We start from the raw sequence: 20,758 nt of genomic DNA on the forward strand, positions 1-20,758 counted from the left end.
GGGGGGGCATGCCCCCAAACCCCCCTAGAGGCACACTCACCACAGCTTTACCAAAAATCCTGTGAGAAACACTGGTATTGCTATGTCAATGCAGCTTATGGCATTTTTTTTTTTTTTGATTGATCACTGTGGAGAATAGTTCAATTGTGTTAATAAATTACAATTTTAACTCTCACTCATTACATGGCATTAGTGATTTTAAGGAATAGGAGTTGAACAAAAACATATTCAAGGGCGTGCAAAGATGGGTGGTGTCTATGATCATATGTAGTGGGCCAGTCTGGGCCAAAATGCCAGGGCCGAATTTTTGTCCCAGTCCAGCCCTGCATAGTGGTGGTGTTGTCGCTAAGTCAAAATACCAAGGAGTTGTTGCGTAATTTATTTACATGCAGGTCTATCTGTTGTAATTTATCTGCTCATTTAAATTATACATGTTGCAAGTAATTCCAAATCTAGGCAAATGGAAGAGTGGGACAGAAGGAGGAAGTTGTATGTTATATTCTTTCTATTCATAATTTGACGAGCTGCACATGACCACATAGCACGTAGTTGTATGCATCAAGGGATTTGTACGCTCAAATCATTTCTCTTGTATACACACTTGCTTGAATAAGATAATTATGGCTATATATCAGGCCATACAATTGCTGGTCACTTCTTGTCATCCACAATCCAAAGATCGTCATGTATTGCGTAGGGATCCGGCAAGATCTCACCATTGCTAAGAGTAAGTTTTATTTATTCTTGTTGTAGCGTAGTTTTTCACCTATATTTAACTTCGCTTCGTCAGAAGTGCAAATACAACATCCGTTTTTTAAATCCTATCCAATGGTTGAAAGGAAAGGAGTAAACACGGTCACTAGTAGGTTGTGACGGCTGTCAATCAAAATGTGGAGCGGTGATTCGTTCCATGTGTTCCCTGTCAGAAAACAAATAGATAATTTGGTAAATTTAAATTTAACAGAATTTATCAACTTGTTGCCTGCTGTGGTTGTTTTAATTCACATCCTTTCTAAAAAATCTGAACGTTTTTGGTTTAATATATTCTTAATATATAAGACTGTCAATGATCTAATTTCATGTTTTATATTTTATTTGTTCATTGTTTATTTTGTTGTTTTAGTTGAGTTGGTCAGAACTGTTTCAAATAATAATAATAATAATAATAAATGATATATATATATATATATATATATATATATATATATATATATATATATATATATATATATATATATATATATATGCGCATGATGCCTGCTGCCTTTGGGCTCAGTGATGTTGAATTTAAATGACATGTAAAATAAAGACATGTTATGTTACATAGTGATGTAATGGTGTTTTCTGGAAGGAAAGGAACTAAAGAACAAATCATTTTTATCAGCTGAAAGGCAGAATACAAATGTTTTTATTAAATTAGATAAACATTATATAACAGTTTCAGGTTATGTTTTGGTGTTGGTAACATGTCCCACATTGTCCCACACAAACTTATAATCGTCCCACATTTGGTTTGTTTGATGGTGGTCACCCTAATTACATTACTAACTTAGTCTAACATGATAATTCATACATACATCACAGTATGTCCGGATTTTGATTCGTAAACAGTTGGACGTTTTACATAATGTTATATTAATATGAAACACAAACAAACAGATCCGACTCTGAAATTGCAGTTTATTGTTGAGTCAACAAGAAATTACAAACAATGCGAAATCTACGTTAATTGCAATGTTCTTTTACAGAACTCGGCATAACAGCTAGGGGTTTTCTGCCTCCTGGATGCGCGCGCATCCGGTATTGTTTGTATACAAGAAACCCGTGTATTGACGGTGGAGGAGCGAGTTTTGTAAGTCCACGAACATGCGAACGCGCTGCTCCCGTGGTCAGTCACGTGATTGTCTGCTGTAAATAAAATGTCATATGCTTGGAATAATACGAATAAATTTGTATTTAATTTAATAAAATAATGTTCTATTTATCATTTAATTATTTAATTCTCATTTATACAAATATGAAGCTAGACGCGCGTATGCCATATTCGAAACGGTTATTATATTCTTGCATTTTCTCAAAAGGATGTATTTGTATTTTGTATTGTTATGCATAATAGCCTACATATTTTAAAATTGGATCATATATATTGCTGTCACAATAACGGCCCATTTCAAATGTTTATGTGCTTTTTTCTCTTTCTCCTTTTTGCTCGCTAAGGTGAAGCGGTTAAGCGTAACAGTTAGCGTATACGTATGTTGATTGGCAGTGATCAAAAAGGATTTAAACAGTGAATTTTGAAGTGATCTCTTCTTGTAAACTCAGATATGTGGATTCAGACGGCAATTATCACCACACGACCTTGGTGTTTATGAAAAAAACATTTAAAAAAATACGCGGGTGGTGGGAGAAAAACACTGACATTCTGGTTTCGGACGGCAATTAAATCACAGACCAACCCCTAAATGATGAAAATACTTTACGACCCCATGATAAACAATTACCGTCCGAATAGGGCTATTGACTAAACATATTTGGGTTCGGTATAAGCACTGAAACCATATCCAACATAGTGCAGATCATTATAAAACATTCCAAATATCTTGAAACTTGCATTTTCCAGGCAACACGTTTCAGCGGTTTCAGCCTATTTTTGCAATGTTTCACGGTGTGTCTGTGAAACGTTGAGGTACCATCATAGTAGTTTCGTGCGCGCGTGAAGTCATGGCAACGTACAACACAAAGCACCGGGAAACACTTTACGTAATGCGTAAATGCACGTAACTTAGGTAGCCTAAATCAAGCAATCTAGTATGCACAGGCCACGAAGTGTTGGCGAAATAACACATTAGCGAACTGGAGGGAATAAAATGGCATTTTTTCCAGAAAACTTTTTGCACAAAATAAATTCAAGTACTTTCAAGGACCTGTATCCATGAATGTTTATTTTCAAAAACTTTCCAGGGGCCTTGAACAAAAAAAACAACAAAAAAAAATCAGATTCACAAACTTTCAAGGATTTCAAGGACCCGTGGGAACCCTGGTAATTGTATGGCCAAAGTTTTGTATTGCACCTTTAAAATAACCAAAACAAAGAAGAAAGTGTCCTATTTATCATCTGAAGGTCAGATCAAAAGAAAAGAAAAAAGGCTGAAAGTAATATCATTGAGAGCAGAAGCTTTGAACCCAGACAAGCAAATTAATTATATGAGCTCATCATATGAAAGGAATAAGATAAACACACTGCTAATGCTCTCAGTATTATGGTGGTACAATGGCACAGTGATGGTATCAGATGGCTATATTTTGGTATATCATACATGGTATGCCAAGGTGCAGTATATGGCCAGAGTATGTGAACATCACCTTCTAATGAATGTTTTCTACTTTAATCAAGTATACTATGCAGCCATGTAAATGTCCAAACAATGAGACTAAATATTTTAATTTTCCTCTGCACAAAGTGGTATCTATAAAGAAATTATTTACCGACTGTGGTGTGGAAGAAATTGGCTGGCCTTCAAAAAAAGCCCACCTGAAACTCAATGAGCACCTTTGTGATGACTGTGAGCCAAGCCCCATCATATAAAATCAGTGTCTGACCTCACTGACGCTCTATAATGAATGAGAGCAATGTTCCCTGCAACCATGTTCCCACATCTACATTTGGGTGTTGTGTTCAGGTGTCCACAAACTGTATTGGCCATTTAGTGCAATGCAAATAATACCTGCATGGTGGACAAAACTAAAGCAGTTTTACTCCGTAACACATGTAAGTATATTTATTTATTTATTTGGACTTAATCAGAGTTTCTTCATTTTAAGTTTTTTTTTCTTCACTACATTTCAAAGCATAACAACAAATCTTTCTTTAGAGCCAATTCTTTTCAATGAACTACTGATTCAGTAACTCAGGTTAACAAATCACTGAATTGGTCTTGTCAGAATTTAAAATGAGCCTAGAAGCAGGAGTAATATGATCGCCAGAGCTCGACTGAGCTGACTTCTAAAAAAATTCATAATGATGTCAGACTAACTTATTTAAATGCTATGCTATCAGTGTGACTGGGGCATTAGACCCCTCTCTCTTCAAATAAGCATTTTGAGCAGGAGGATGGAGTGTATAATCTAAATAAATAAAACCATATAGATTAGTTATTTTACTTTTAAAACACGTAGGCCTACTGTTACTTTTTAAATCGAAATGGATTACTTTTACAAATGTAATATTTCATCAACGTACATGGAATTACAAAGGAACATAAAAAAAAAAAAAAAAAACATAGTCATAATGCTTTTGGTAATAATAATGTTAAAATAAGCTCAGGCAAGCATGAGTTACCTGTAGCGGGTTCTTGGTGCTGATGGCGATGACCTGGTATTTGTAGTAGCAGAGTTCGCAGCTCCAGGATCCTCTCTCACTAATCCACTTTATTAGACAGGGCTCATGAGTGCAGCGAACAGAACCACTACAGCGACACGGGCTCAGCAGCTCCCCCTGCAGGACACAACACATGCTCACATTAGCAGTAGCTAATCTTCCCTGATTTATCAAATAATTCGGAAGCCAGACACCCAGACTGATGATAAATAAGACGCTGTGTATGGTTCAATCCAAAATTCTTGACAAAGATGAAGTAAATACAGTCTTTAATAAACACAGAGAATCACCCAGGAGAAATCATAATTCACACACATTAAATGAAGTTGAGAACCAACAAGCAATAGAACCAAACAAGAAGTATAAATCATGAACTAAACGAGACACAGGTGTGGTTAATCGGTAACTAAGGAAACTAACAGAGAGTAATTAAGGTCAAACTGAAATAAAACAACGACAACGGTATGCTTAAAACTGAGAAGTTTTTCCTCCGAGTTTTCTGCATTCAGACAACACCATTGTCAAAAAGATCCCCATTGACACGGATTCGCAAAAACGATTACAAATCCTGTATTCCCTGTATTCTATTCATTAGATGGCAATGAAACACTATAGACTGAACACGTAATACGCATGTGCATGATGTCATCGTCTTCAGAGATTCGCGTTTTTGCTGTTTACACAGAGACCGTTTTCAAAAACTTGCACTTTGAAACCCGTTTTCAAAAGTTTGCGTTTTCAGGCCCCCAAAACTCCGTTGTCATGTAAATGAATGGCCAAAGCGTTTTATGTTTTTAGTTGAAAACGGGGTTGTGTCCCTAAGTGTAAATAGCAACAAAAAGTATTTTCATTGCAGCCATAGATGCAATTTACACTAAGTGATAATAGTGGTATTTTCTTTGCACTAAGTGCATATAGATTCTAATAGTGGCAGATACTATTTGCACCTCAGTGTATTGTAGTATATTATTAAACAGTATGCAGTAATAACAACATATTAAGTGTATTTGATTATATTTATCAAAATATTAAATGTATGCTGCTTCATTGGGACATTACTACTAAAAATGTCATAACTTGACCTTCCGGTGAAACAAACTTCTCTCTGGCCTGCAGGACTTCTCCAATTATTTAGTCCTCTTAAACCCCGCACCTGCAAAGCTCACAGTCATCTGCCTCCGTTTTTGTGTGCAACGCCCACATCTCAAAATAAACAACCGATGCAAAACCAAGTCATTGCCCTACTTTTTTTTCTTCACTAATATGTTCCTCTAATGTACATTACTATATGGAAGAAAGGAGCTACTTCCTTTTTTAATCTCGACTTTAAGGAGCAGTCACATTTACTTTTGCAATATTGCCAATGGATCTTTTTTGCCTGAATTGTTTTGCTAATTTAAAAAATGTAAAAAATATAAATTCATAAATATTATGTTTTTGGAGAGTCGTACCACATGACATTTTACAATCTGAATTAATCCTGCCTTTTCATAAAAAGATCAAATCATGTGATATATAATTTCCTGACTTAGCAGACAATTTTTTTAGTAGAGAAGCAGTTATTAAATCTTCATTATTATAACAGTACAGTGTTGTATCACACAAACATTTATATATATACAAATATATACAAAATGTTTAACTTTAAAACATGCTCATATAGCTATTAAAGCCATTGTATGTATGAATCACATTTGATTCTCTTTATTCTTTTTCTTTTTATCACCCAGGTCAGATAAATCCCATCCACACAGAGCCTCTTTCACCTAGCTATCATCACATAGAGACTGTGTCTGTTCCCCGAATTTGGAAATCCAAAAAACGTCCAAACCCTTCTAAGGTTAAAAATTTAATTGTTGTTCAACAAATAAAAAACAGCTATAATACAGATGAGCAAATGCTAAAGCTTGGGTTGCTGAATATTCGATCGCTTACTTCAAAAGCATTTATTGTTAAATGATATGATTACAGAATATAATCTAGATGTGCTGTGTTTGACAGAAACCTGGCTAAAACAAAACGATTACATTACTTTAAATGAGTCAACCCCGCAAGATTACTGTTATAAACATGAGCCTCGTCTGAAACGCAAAGGGGGAGGAGTTGCTGTAATTTATAGTAATATTTTCAAAACCACTAAGAAATCAAGTTTTAAATATACTTCTTTTGAAGTGTTGGTGCTTAATGTAAAAATATATATAGTGTAAATGATAAATCACGTTTGAGATTTGTGCTGGCTACTGTATACAGGCCACCAGGGCACCATAAAGATTTTATCAAAGAATTTGCGGACTTTCAATCAGAATTAATATTGACTGCAGATAAAGTACTAATTGTTGTTTATTTTAATATACACATCGATAATGAAAAAGATGCATTGGGATTGGCATTTAAAGACATTGTAAACTCTGTTGGAGTTATACAACACGTGTCAGGACCTACTAATTGTCATAATCATACTCTAGATCTAATATTATCACATGGAATAGATGTTGATGCCGTTAAAATTCTGCAGCAGAGCGATGACATCTCAGATCATTATCTAGTCTCGTGTAAACTTCATTTAGCCAAGGCTGCAAAGCCGACTCCGTGTTTCAAATATGTTAGACCTATCACTTCTGCCACTAAAGATTGCTTTATTAATAATCTTCCTGATTTCATCATCTAAGCATCCCAGATAGCTTATAAGAACTAGATATTGCAACAGAAACTTTTAACTCTCTCTTTTCCTGCACTTTAGACACAGTTGCTCCGTTGCGCTTAAAGAAGATTAAAGAAAATAGTCCAACTTCATGGTACAACGAGCACACTCGGGCCCTTAAGAGAGCAGCCAGAAAAATGGAGCGCAACTGGAAGAAAACAAAACTAGAGGTATTTCGCATTTCATGGAAGGAGAGCTTGATTACTTACAGAGAGGCCTTAAAAGCTGACGATACTCAGCTGTATATTTCTTCAAAACCTAACGAAACTTACCAATTCACAAAATTAACGGAATGCATAGCTGATATAAAAAATTGGATGACTCGTAATTTCCTACTTCTAAATTCTGAAAAAACAGAGATTCTAATTATTGGACAAAAAACTTCCTCACGTAATAACCTAGAATACTGTCTAACACTTGATGGCTGCTCTGTCAAGTCCTCGTCGGTTAGGAACCTGGGTCTGCTCTTTGATACCAACCTTTCATTTGAAAGTCACGTGTCTAGTGTCTGTAAAACCGCATTTTTCCATCTTAAAAATATTTCTAAATTATGTCATATGCTCTCAATGACAAATGCGGAACAATTAGGTAATGCGTTCATGACCTCAAGGCTAGATTATTGTAATGCTCTACTGGGTGGTTTTCCTGCACGCTTAATAAACAAACTACAGCTGGTTCAAAACGCAGCAGCTCGAGTTCTTACCAGAACCATGAAGTATGACCATATTAGCCCGGTTCTGTCAACACTGCATTGGCTCCCTATTAAACATTGTATAAATTTTAAAATATTGCTGATTACTTACAAAGCACTAAATGGTTTAGCTCCGCAGTACTTGAGCGAGCTCTTAACGCTTATAGTCCTTCACGTCTACAGGGGCGGCCTTAAGCATCTGGGGGCCCGTTTCAATAACTAATATGGGGCCCTGTCCACATAAAATGTAAACATGAGCAGAAAAAGCAAGGATTCTTGTTGGTTTGCATCATATTATTTTATTACGCGCTCTTTCAGCTTCATGAACAGGCACCACTGGCATTTCATTTCCTATTCAAATTATTTCCCTGCTAAAAAAACAACAACGTTTTAACCTTACGGGAAAAAGGCAAAGTATAAACACAAACTACCGGTATTTATTTACTTCAGATAACCGTTCGCGGGGGCGGTACACATCGCCATGGTAACCGCGGCGCGACTCAAGTTCGACCAATCAGAGACGTCAGTGTTTTGCTTAGAATTATGGGTAGTGTAGTATTTCTCCAGAAGATCGCAAATAACAAGGTTGATTTTTATACTTTGTGGCTTTTATAGGAGCAGAAACTTTCGTTTCACAACCTCGTAGCTTGTGGTCAATCTAACTTGGATGGTTTAGGGGTCTCCAACCTTTTTTAGCTACTTTTTAAAAATGAAAGTGGCCGAGAGCTATATGCAATAATTAAATCTTTAAATAATGTCTCATAACTCTCATATTAACAACTATGCTGTTTTAGACCTAAACGAGTTATTGTAGGCCTATATATGTCACCCTTAATTGACATAAAAAAAATTATTATACTGTAAAAACACAATTATTGTTGATTTTATAGTGCATCATAACTAGAGATGAAATGGTATGAAAATGTAATTTCATGATTATAGTGACCAAAATGAGCATGGTTATCACATAATCCTGTTCAAAAAGTACTAATACTACACAATAAAATCAATTCACCAAGTTTTATGTCGAAAACCAGCAAATAACAAATAAACTTACCATCAATATGCACTTTTTGTTTACATAAACATTAAAATAGTAACATTAAAAATGATGGCCAAATTTGAAAGGAGTGTCTTGCAACATGTTATCTACTAACATGTACAAGTTCAAATAAAGTTTTGACAAAAAAGTTTTTATAAAAAGATAAACCTCGCATATTTAAGCCTTTAAATCATTTTTTATAAAAAGAATGATTCAAAAAAGACAAAATACTGACATTTACAATGCACATTAGCTTATCTTTTATTATTAATAGTAAAATTCGGTCCGATTTTCCCGTGGCGTCGTTGCTATGTACCATGCGCTCTCCACAACGACAGAGAAGTTTTAATAGCTTAATTTGATTTCCACCATCGAAAAACGCTTGCTGTAGCTCTGCTACTCGATTTATTTACGAAGAAGAAAAAAACACCCGTAGTTTGGGTGCACCCCCATCCTTCATGTTGACTCGCTGCGCCTGGAAAAAATGAGCGCGTCGCTTCAATTATTTGAAATAACGAACTTGAGCGCGCAAAAGACGCGATATGTGAACGGCCCTTGGCGAGCTACCTCCAATCAGGCCACGAGCTACTCTCGCGAGCGACGTGTTGGAAACCACTTTAGACATTATGTCTGAAAATAAATATCCTAGGTAGAAAATGAATGGGATTTTCCTGTTCTGTTGGGGGCCCCCTTGGAGGGCGGGGCCCGTTTCAATTGAAACGGGTGAAACATAGGTAAGGCCGCCTCTGCACGTCTATTGCGATCTCAAAATTCCGGCCAGTTGATAATACCTAGAATATCAAAATCGACTGCTGGCCGTAGATCCTTCTCCTATTTAGCACCAAAACTTTGGAACAGTCTTCCTACCATTGTCCGGGAAACAAGCACACTCTGTCAGTTCAAAGCTAGATTAAAGACACATCTCTTTGACCTAGCATACACATAATACATTATAGACTTCTATAATTCAATGTTAGGCTGCATAGATTAGGTCAGATGGAACCGGGAACACTTCCCATAAATCCTGATGTACTCGTTACATCATAAGAAGAATGGCATCTACGCTAATTTTAGTGTCTTTGTTTATCCCGAGGTTTTCCCGCAGCCTGCCGGATCCAGGCCGTATCCAGATTTGACAAAGGACCCTCGTCTGGACCCGATGACAACGCAGTGCTGAAGTGCCAACTAGTCTCTCCCTATGGAGGATCCCTTTACCACTCTACAGATAAGGCGTTGCCGGAAAATTTATTTTGCGCACCTACTCCGAAGTGACAAAATAAAATAAAATTCTGTATCAAAATTTTACTTTGTTTAGGCTTGGTTTGTAGGGAATTACAAACCTGCGCACATATATTCAAACGCACGTAACTATAGAACCAATTCTAAATGCGCATGTGAACGCCATCAGCGTTTCTCACAGGTTCGCGTTTAAAGTCTGTGTAGAATGGTGTCGTCTTAGCGGCCCCTAATTTAATAACAAATGATCGTTGCGACGGAAGCGAATCAATCAAAACTAACTTTAGCTGGAAAATAACTTTATTAAAGAACCGCTATAAAGCCAAAACAATCTCTGTTACCTTAAATTATACGTTTATCTCTGTAAAGCTGCTTTGAAACAATGTACATTGTTAAAAGCGCTATATAAATGAAGATGACTTGACTTGACTATTGTTCTCTTTATTTTTGAGCAAGTTAATAGATCCAGACCAAAACACAAGTGCCACGTCATTGACCCGTCCAATAGTTGTACAAATTATTAATGGGCTCCACTTAATAATCCACAGACTGTTACTAGGGACATGACCTTGGCGACCTTCAAAGAACTACTCATTCATTTGGGGAATACGTTTAACAGTGCTGCTTGCCTTGTTAAAAAACAGAGCAGTGTCCGGTTTGAATTAAACAGAAAATTAAAACGCCAGAATCTCTTTTCAGCAGCAAAGGGACATAATTAGATTGATTGCTACTTTGCAACCCATGTGAATCATGCAACTGAGACAACAAACCTACTGCCTCCAGTGCTGCATGTCAAAATATCTTCACAGAAGGCTCATAGCAGTATTCACAATGTTTCAAAACACAGCACATCTCAAACGTGCCTCATAGTGAGGGTTGTGTGGGTGACAAATAGTTGCCTAATCCATGCATTTATTCTTAGCTCATTTAACCAGTGCAAAGAATATCTGTACATCCACTAATGTCAAAATTACAGAATTAATTACACAAGTGCAAACATTGGTCAGAGCAAATTCCTTTAATTAACACCATTGCTTTGTGAATAGGAACCAAACACAATGGCGGCATCCATCATTTGGCCTTACAAACACATACATCCACACATACAGGCACAATAATGAGGGATGATTAGATAAAACCAGCTGTTGGGTCACTGGCACTTGCTCACTGATTGGAGCAGAGTCAAACTGATCCCCTGTGGCACTGATAGATATTACCTTCCTGTGCTGATCAGACTTGGTGCATTGTCTCTTTTATATTGCTTCATCTTAGCATCTAGATAAGGGGGACTGAATTTCCATCAGCATAGAGAATTAATTATTTACTCAGAGCGTTCTTAGAAGACGACGTTTGTGGAGAGATCAGGACGGCAACTCAACTTCCCTTCTAGTTTTGCAGGGTAAGAAAACACAGATCACTACTTTGCCCTGGAGCTCTGAGGAGCAGCGCTAATGAGCATTGTTTCCAACAATCTGCATCATGTCCCTCACTGAACTGACAAACTCATTTTGCTCTACATGCACACGGTTATGACCAATGTCTTTAACAAGAAACTCATTCACAAACTGCTGAAAAAAAAGAAAGAAAACAGTCCCAATTTTGCTCACGTATAAGCAGCTGTTTATCTGGTCTCTTGGGGAAAAATTGACTATGTAAAACCTGAAATGTGTTGCTCAACTGCTGCATTTTTACTTTTATTGTTTTACTTTTATTGACACAAATCAAGATTAGAGGGCACAGTTGCTTAGATTCTTGTCTGTTCCTTATTGTCATGTGGCTTTGGAAGATATATTTGCTGTCAGCTGGAAACCTTGTATGTCCAAAAACCTCTACTTTTCAGGAAATGAAAAAACACTGTATTTTAAAAATTATTAAACTGTCAAAGTTTTTCAAAGATATTATGGCTTTATATATGGTCAGACATTTGCATGTGTCATTATATTATTAACATTTTACCAAAATTAAGTTTCAATGTTTTTTGACCAGTACATTTCTGAGAATTTTGGAAGTGTTTTGTCCATCATTAGAATGGCCACATCTGAGGCAGTAAGTGTATTGCATTACAGTTTCATTATAATTTCATTAAGTTTACTGTAGCTATGTGGGTGCTCAGTTTTCTTCTCTCATTTGGTCAAAATCCCATGTTATAAAATATGTTATAAAAGTGGCTTTTTAACACAGGCTATTTACAGACAGTTCTGGCTATGACTTGATGACAAATAGACTTTTGCATTTATATATGTATTATTTATCTAATATAAAAAAGATTTTGAAAAAAGTTGCCAGACATCGCCAGCGTTTTTGATCATTTTTACAAAAGTTTCATGGCCCCTCAGAATATTTAGTTTACTTCTGAATATGCAACACATCAAAAGAAAGAACATACCTGCTTTCAAAAAAAAATAAAAATTTATTCTAGCTTCATACATTCCTTTTTTATCAACACTTGAATGTGGGTAAGTTTCATAAAAAAAGCAAAATTTTGAGCAAAAAGCTGAAAACATTGTGTTTTTGTCAAAGACTATATGTCTGGATGGGATTCAGAACGATGATCAAAACATAGGCATGGCAGAACGAGTCCATTGTCTGGTCTGACCTGAAGAGCACCTTTAAAATAAAACTACATCTAATTATATCAACTGATTTTGATGAAATTGCGATGCTGCTCAATACATCAGAAAACTCAGTGGTGAGTTCAACAGTACGCTGAGGTCATCGATTACCAATCTGCGGTCCAAATCCAGAACGGAGTAAGTGCGTTTAATACTTTTCTGGCCATAGTTCAGATATGCTATTTTCCTCAAACACATTTAAACCCACATATTTGATTGCATCTTTATCCAATCAAATGCATTTATGCAAGTTATGAGAACAGAAATGAAATGACGAAATGGTTTCCTGTTCAACAAAAGAGAAATTGATGATTACATCTGAACATTCAAAGTCAAGTCACCTTCATTTATATAGCGCTTTTAACAATATAGATTGTTTCAAAGCAGCTTTATAGTGATAATAGGAAATTACAGTAACAGAGATTGCTTTGGCTTTACAGCAGCTCTAGAATAAAGTTATTGTGCAGCTAAAATCCGTTGCAAAGATCATTAGTTATTAACTTAAGGGCTGCTAACACGACACCGTTCTAACAGAAAACACTCAACACGCTCCGGCCCGCTCATCTGTACAAAACAGTGCCTGATGGATCGAGAACGCAAACCTTGAAATAGATTCCAAGGTACAAGCCTTGAAAAATTATCTCTGCGCAAACCTCAAAAATGCAAACCCGGGAAAATGCTGACGGCGTGCACATGCGCATATATATGTGCGCAGGCATGAAGTCCTTCTTTACAAACCAACCCTCAACAAACTACTTGTCTGGCCTTAAAAAATTATAGTAAAGAATTATTTATCGCTTCCACGTAGCCACGTGAAACGGAATTATCCCGACAATGTTTTACCTGTACAGAGGAAAAGGAAAGGTACTTCATCAGATCTGGATACGGCCTGGATACGGTGGACTGCGGTAAACCAATGGATAAATAGAGAGACTAATATTAGCGTAGACGCCATTCTTCCTATGATGTAACAAGTACATCAGGATTTTTGGGAAGTGTTCCTGGTTCCGGCTGACCTAATCTATGCAGCCTAACATTGAATTATAAAAGTCAATAATGTGTTATGAATGCTAGGTCAAAGAGATGTGTCTTTAATCTAGCTTTGAACTGACAGAGTGTGTCTGCTTCCCAGACAATGGTAGGAAGACTGTTCCAAAGTTTTGGTGCTAAATAGGAAAAGGTCTTACCGCCAGCAGTCGATTTTGATATTCTAGGTATTATTAACTGGCCGGAATTTTGAGATCGCAATAGACGTGAAGGACTATAATGCGTTAAGAGCTCGCTCAAGTACTGCGGAGCTAAACCATTTAGTGCTTTGTAAGTAATCAGCAATATTTTACAATTTATACGATGTTTAATAGGGAGCCAATGCAGTGTTGACAGAACCGGGCTAATATGGTCATACTTCATGGTTCTGGTAAGAACTCGAGCTGCTGCATTTTGGACCAGCTGTAGTTTGTTTATTAAGTGTGCAGGACAACCACCCAGTAGAGCATTACAATAATCTAGCCTTGAGGTCATGAACGCGTTACCTAATTGTTCCGCATTTGTCATTGAGAGCATATGACATAATTTAGAAATATTTTTAAGATGGAAAAATGCGGTTTTACAGACACTAGACACGTGACTTTCAAATGAAAGGTTGGTATCAAAGAGCAGACCCAGGTTCCTAACCGACGAGGACTTGACAGAGCAGCCATCAAGTGTTAGACAGTATTCTAGGTTATTACGTGAGGAAGTTTTTTGTCCAATAATTAGAATCTCTGTTTTTTCAGAATTAAGTAGTAGGAAATTACGATTCATCTAATTTTTTTATATCAGCTATGCATTCCGTTAATTTTGTGAATTGGTAAGTTTCGTCAGGGCGTGAAGAAATATAGAGCTGAGTATCATCAGCGTAACAATGAAAAACAATGCCATGCTTCCTAATGATATCTCCCAAGGGTAGCATGTACAGAGTGAACAGCAGCGGTCCTAGTACTGAGCTTTGTGGTATGCCATACTGAACTTTTGATTAAAAAGAAATCTCTTAATTTACTGCTACAAACTGATAACGGTCAGATAAGTATGATTTAAACCATGCTAGTGCAATTCTACTAATGCCAACATAGTTTTCTAGTCTATTTAAAAGAATGTTGTGGTCAGTAGTATCAAATGTAGCACTAAGATCGAGTAACACTAATAGAGAGACACAACCGGATCGGATGATAAGAGCAAATCATTTGTGACTCTAATGAGAGCCGTCTCGGTACTATGGTACGGTCTAAATCCGGACTGAAAATCCTCACAGATATCATTTCTTTTTAAAAAGGAACACAGTTGTGAGGATACTCCCTTTTCTAGTATCTTTGACAGAAAAGGTAGATTCGAGATCGGCCTGTAATTGACTAATTCTTTAGGATCAAGTTTTTAACAAGCGGTTTAATCATAGCCAGCTTAAATATTTTTGGTACGTATGCTAATGACAAAGATGAATTAATGATATTAAAGGTCCCATGACATGCTACTCTTTGTAGGCTTTAATATAGGCCTTAGTGGTCCCTAGTACTGTATCTGAAATCTCTTTCCAAAAATTCAGTCTCAGTGCAGAATTATAGCCACTATAAGCCAGTCCCAGAATGAGCTTCCTTCAGACGGGCCGTTTCGGTGTCTGTAGCTTTAAATGTTAATGAGGAGCAGAAAGGCGGCGTAAGGTGGAGGGTGGGTGTGGCCTTGACCATCTGCGGCAACGGTAGACCATGCATGTTTACATTGGATATATTGCAATGGCACGGAGACACGCAATCGTTCAAGCATTTCAGTTTGACCCAGAATCTGATCCAGATGGAGAAGCAACGGATGAAGAAGTTACAACTGAGCAGCTCCAGCAGGACGTTTCCGAATGGTTAGTTTAAAATATTATGTCTGGATACGGTTCTTTATTCGGATGGTTTAGTTATTATCATGTAGCTAACGCTAACCTAACAGCCTTTTCACGGGAGATCTGTAACATCTGTAATTTATCTTATTACAATTACATTAAGCTCTGCGATCTTGAAATGCGGATATCGCGCACGCCGTATAACCAACAGGAAAACGCTATCCAAATAACAAAGAAGTGTACAACACTCGCGTTACAGTGTGTGTATTCACACACATACTTGATGCTGTCTACCTTTACATTAGCGCAAGTAACTGCATAGCTAATGTTACAGCCACATTCTACGTGTAACAAGCTAGGTAACCATAAACAGTAAAGCAACAACTTGTATCATTAGTTGACTTACTTGTCCGAGGTGTGTAACGTTAGCTGAGCCAAAGAGAGTTGGTACTGATCCAGACTTTAGTTTCAGACGTTCAGCAAGCCCAGCTCTGTATTAACCCTTCGGTGTTCATTTGTACATCCAATTATTGAGCAATTATTATGCTTCGCTCGCTCAAAAGCCATTATATCTCTCGTGGAAAAACTAAAATCGCGCGCGCGCGTTCCTACCTTCCTTCCTAGCTCATTTTCTCATGGGCGGAAAATATTCTCTGGGCGGGCAAAGCAGAGACAGGGGAGGTAACATTCCTCCTTATAACGTCATAAAGAGGAGATTCAAGATCAGCGCGATTGAGCTTCCATTTTCTCAAAGGCAGAGAAAGATAGCAACAGCTCGATTTACACCGATTAAAATTTCTAGAAACTTGGGGACCATATACAGGCTAGGGGAACTCATATTAATGCTAAAAAACCTCAGAAAGTGAAAATTTCATGTCATGGGACCTTTAAGAAAAGGATCTATGATCTCTGGAAGCATCTCTTTCAGTAGCTTAGTCGGTATAGGGTCTAACATATATGTTGTCGATTTAGATGATTTAACGAGTTTAGTAAATTCTTCCTCTTCTATAGCAATGAATGAATCAAATTTTTCCTCAGGGAGACTACAATGCACTGCCTGATGCGATACTGTAGTAGACGGTTGCATAGTTATCATTTTCTCCATGATATTATCAATCTTGTAAGTAAAGAAGTTCATAAAGTCATTACTGCTGTGTTGCTTGGAAACGTCTGGGGTTGAAGCTTTATTTTTCGTTAATTTAGCCACCGTTTCAAATAAATACCTAGGGTTTTGTGTATTTTCTTCTAATAGGTTGGAAAAATAAGCAGATCTAGCAGATTTTAAGGCCTCTCTGTAAGCAATTGTGCTCTTTCCATGAAATGCGAAAATACTCTAGTTTTGTTTTCTTCCAGTTGCGCTCCATTTTTCTGGCTGCTCTCTTAAGGACCCGAGTGTGCTCGTTGTACCATGGCGTTGGACTATTTTTTTATCTTCTTTAAGCCCAAAGGAGCAACTGTGTCTAAAGTGCAGGAAAAGAGAGAGTCAAATGTTTCTGTGCAATATCGAGTTCTTCTAAGCTATCTGGGATGCTGAGGAGATGAAACTGATCAGGAATATTATTAATAAAGCAATCTTTAGTGGCAGAAGTGATAGGTCTAACATATTTGAAACACGGAGTCGGCTTTGCAACCTTGGCTAGATTGAGTATACACGAGACTAGATAATGATCTGAGATGTCATCGCTCTGCTGTAGAATTTCAACAGCATCAACATTGATTGATTCCGTGTGATAATGTTAGATCTAGAGTATGATTATGACAATGAGTAGGTCCTGACATGTGTTGTCTAACTCCAATAGAGTTCAGAATGTCATTAAATGCCAATCCCAATGCATCTTTTTCGTTATCTACATGTATATTAAAATCACCAACAGTTAGGACTAGCTAACTAGCAGCCAGTACTAACTCTGATAGAAAATCAGCAAACTCGTTGATAAAGTCTGTATGGTGCCCTGGTGGCCTGTATACAGTAGCCAGCACAAATCTCAAATGTGATTTATCATTTACACTAGATAGTGTTACATTAAGCACCAACACTTCAAAATAATTATATTTAAAACAAGACTTCTCAGTAATTCTGAAGATATTACTATAAATTACTAGCCTGGGAAAATCCAGACAACTTCCGGCAAATTTAGATTTGCTCTGCAAGTAATCTGGCAAAGAGCTCATTCAAGCCCATTTCTAATCCGTCGAAATCAGAAAGGTTGAGGCGGGCTTTACACAATGACGATCGCTCTGATTGGTTTTAGGTCTATCCAATTGCGCCCAGAGGCATTTGAGCGACGTCCGTTGGTGAAGCGCACCAACTTTTAAATGCATTATTATATTCAAATTGCAAACACATGAGGACAGTCTCCATGAAAGACCCACTGGTAGATGAACGACATGCTACTACATTTCTCTCCGAAACGGTAGGAAATTAAATTAGATTTAATAGAGGATTTTAACTGTGACAAGATGATTGACAGGGCACTTTATGTGACAGGATGCACACGACAGATCCGTCCGATAAAGATGACGAAGTAGTATGTCCCAAAGCTTGCCTACTTTTTTGCTACACATTCAAAACTAAATACCTTTTCTTCACAAAAAGAGTACATACTTTTATGGCGTAGTGTAACTTAGGCGAATTGGGACGCAGCATATGGCTTTACACGATGACGATCGCTCTGATTGGTTTTAGGTCTATCCAATTGCACCCAGAGGCATTTGAGCGAAGTCCGTTGGTGACGCCCCTTTGGAAATGAGTTATTAATGAAGCTTTGCCAGACCATAACTCAGTTACTACTGAGAATAGTCTGGTTTTAACCAGGCTAATAAATTACAGCAATACCTCCCCCTTTGCGTTTCAGACGAGGCTCATGTTTATAACAGTAATCTTGCGGGTGGTCTCATTTAAAGTAATGTAATCGTCTGGTTTTAGCCAGGTTTCTGTCAAACACAGCACATCTAGGTTATAGTCTGTAACCATATCATTAACAATAAGTGCTTTTGAAGTAAGCGATCGAATATTCAGCAACCCAAGTTTTATCATTTGTTCATCTGTATTATAGCTGTTTTTTTATTTGTTGAACATCAATTACATTTTTACCCTTACCCTTTTTACCCTTACATTTAGGTTTGGGAGTTTTTTGTATTTCCTTATTAGGGGTTACAGACACAGTCTCTATATGATGATATCTAAGTGAAAGAGTCTCTATGTGATGGGATTTATCTGACTTATGTGACGTGAGACAGCTAGCAGACGGTCGGTTTAGCCAGTCTGTCTGCTTCCTGACCTGAGGCCCAATTCATGTATGAGCTCTAAGACTATGAGCCATATTACTAGAGAGAAGAGCAGCACCATCCCAGGAGGGATGAATACCATCTCATTTCAACAGGTCAGATCTGCCCCAAAAACCTTTCCAATTGTCTATGAATTCTATATTATTTTTTTATATGGAAAGAATGAAAGAGAAGAGTTTGCTTTCATTACCCTGCTTCAAGCGTTAAACGTGTCTCATTTGTTTCGAGCCTGCAGTGCTAAAAAGTGATCAGGTTAATTTTGTTTACTAAAGATCATCTGCTCAAAAATCTGAATACACTGTGTGCAAATGTACAAAATTTGCAGAAGGAAAAAGGCTGAATTGTGCACATGTAAGGATTATAAACAAAAAGGAGGGACAGACATTTTCTTTCTTCCCGCTCCCCCGCACCCAGTTTTTTTTTTAATTACAATTCTATAGTAGATAGCCTTTTTTTAGTAGATATTTTTTTTATGGTTTAATGGCTCAAACATAATGGACCTCTTACATTTTAACATGTTTAAGTCATTGTTTTCTTTCTTTTTTCCCAAAATGTTAAGGGTGTTAAAGTCTTGTGGTGTTTGGTTTTTCCGCAAGAAACTTGATAAAGAACCCAGGTGTGTAAGGTCATATCAGTATATCTGCACTGCAAACCTCTTTATAAAAATCAGACTGTTTTGTAGATGTGGGGCCAGACTATTCAAGGCTGTGTAAATGTGAAGAAGACCTGAACAAAACATTTGTGTCTTTGTGTTCTCCCATTTAAAGTTGACCTTTATCAGTGGTTTGCTAAAAGTGCATTTTAATGTCAAAATTAGGTTACACAACCCTTTCCATTTAATCGCAGAAACACAAGGGGAACTGAGCAAAAATGGCCTTTCCTTCCAGAGCTCTAAAATATCTAAACAAAAGATACAAAACATATAAACCATTCATTGACATCAACTATTAAATACATTAGTGTTTTCCCTCCTTTTTTAAAGTTGATAAACCTATATCTTTATCCTCTTTATCTTGCATTTTATAATTTGTCTGCTCGTATGCTACTGTCTGCATCAGAACATTCCTACAACCCATTTCTGGGTTGCAACACACCATGCTGATTCACTGGTTTAGAGATGTTATTCATTATTTTTATTATTTATGTTTTTTGCATAATCTGCTTGATTTATTTACTTCCTCTGACAACTGATGCAAATTCAAATTGTGACAATCTCCTGTACATGCACACAATAGCTCATTACACACACATGCATGCCCACACATGCTCACACATTCACTCACACATCACTTCCGTGCTCATAACACCTACTGCAATTCAGTGGGGCAAATGATCCATATATAACTTGACAAGAGTTTCAGAAAGCACAACTAGAGACACCAATTTTAAATCAGTATACAATGTCCTCATGTAGTGATCCATTTCAGAAAAAATATATGTATTTTTCAACATTCAAGATCAAAATAAATCAATATTAGGGTTTTTTTTTTTTCACAAGCTGATGTAAAATATCTAGGCCTAGATTGTGTGGGACTCGATGGGGTCCATGAAAATTTTCAGAAAAAAATATTTATATTTATTTATGCTGGACATTATGTTTTGATCCATGTTTGTATTTCAGTTCTAGTTTTTGCCGTCAGTTTGTTAATTACAGTAGTTCAGTTCTCTCAGTTTCCCTGCCTGTTTGTCTCCATAACAGATTGAGTTGAGTTTCAGTTCAGGTGTGTCTTGTCAATTAACACATTAGTCACTGTGTAGTCCTGTATTTTCCTCAGTTCTTTGTCAGTCTTTTTGCTGGATATCATTGTTCTGTTCTGTTCTGTTCGTGTATTGCCTGTTCTAGCTATCTGAGTATCTTGTTATTTTGATTTGTTATTTTGTTTTATTATTGCTGCACCAAGATTCTGACTTTATCATCATTGCCGGCAACCAACGCTGACAAAATAAAAG

At 36.9% G+C, this 20,758-nt stretch overlaps 1 protein-coding gene across 1 annotated transcript in view; it reads right to left on the reverse strand.

Moving 5' to 3' along the window:
* Positions 1 to 20,758, reverse strand: part of marchf4a (membrane-associated ring finger (C3HC4) 4a) — a gene marked incomplete at its 5' end in the record, with an annotated part of 62,491 nt that overhangs the window by 22,004 nt on the left and 19,729 nt on the right. Inside the window, one exon of the mRNA XM_081361031.1 lies at positions 4,340 to 4,495. Coding sequence (XP_081217157.1) covers positions 4,340 to 4,495 — 156 coding nt within the window. The remainder of the gene's footprint in view (positions 1 to 4,339; positions 4,496 to 20,758) is intronic.

Source organism: Scardinius erythrophthalmus (assembly GCF_964197995.2).
Source record: "Scardinius erythrophthalmus genome assembly, chromosome: 3".
Taxonomy (NCBI): Eukaryota; Metazoa; Chordata; class Actinopteri; order Cypriniformes; family Leuciscidae; genus Scardinius; species Scardinius erythrophthalmus.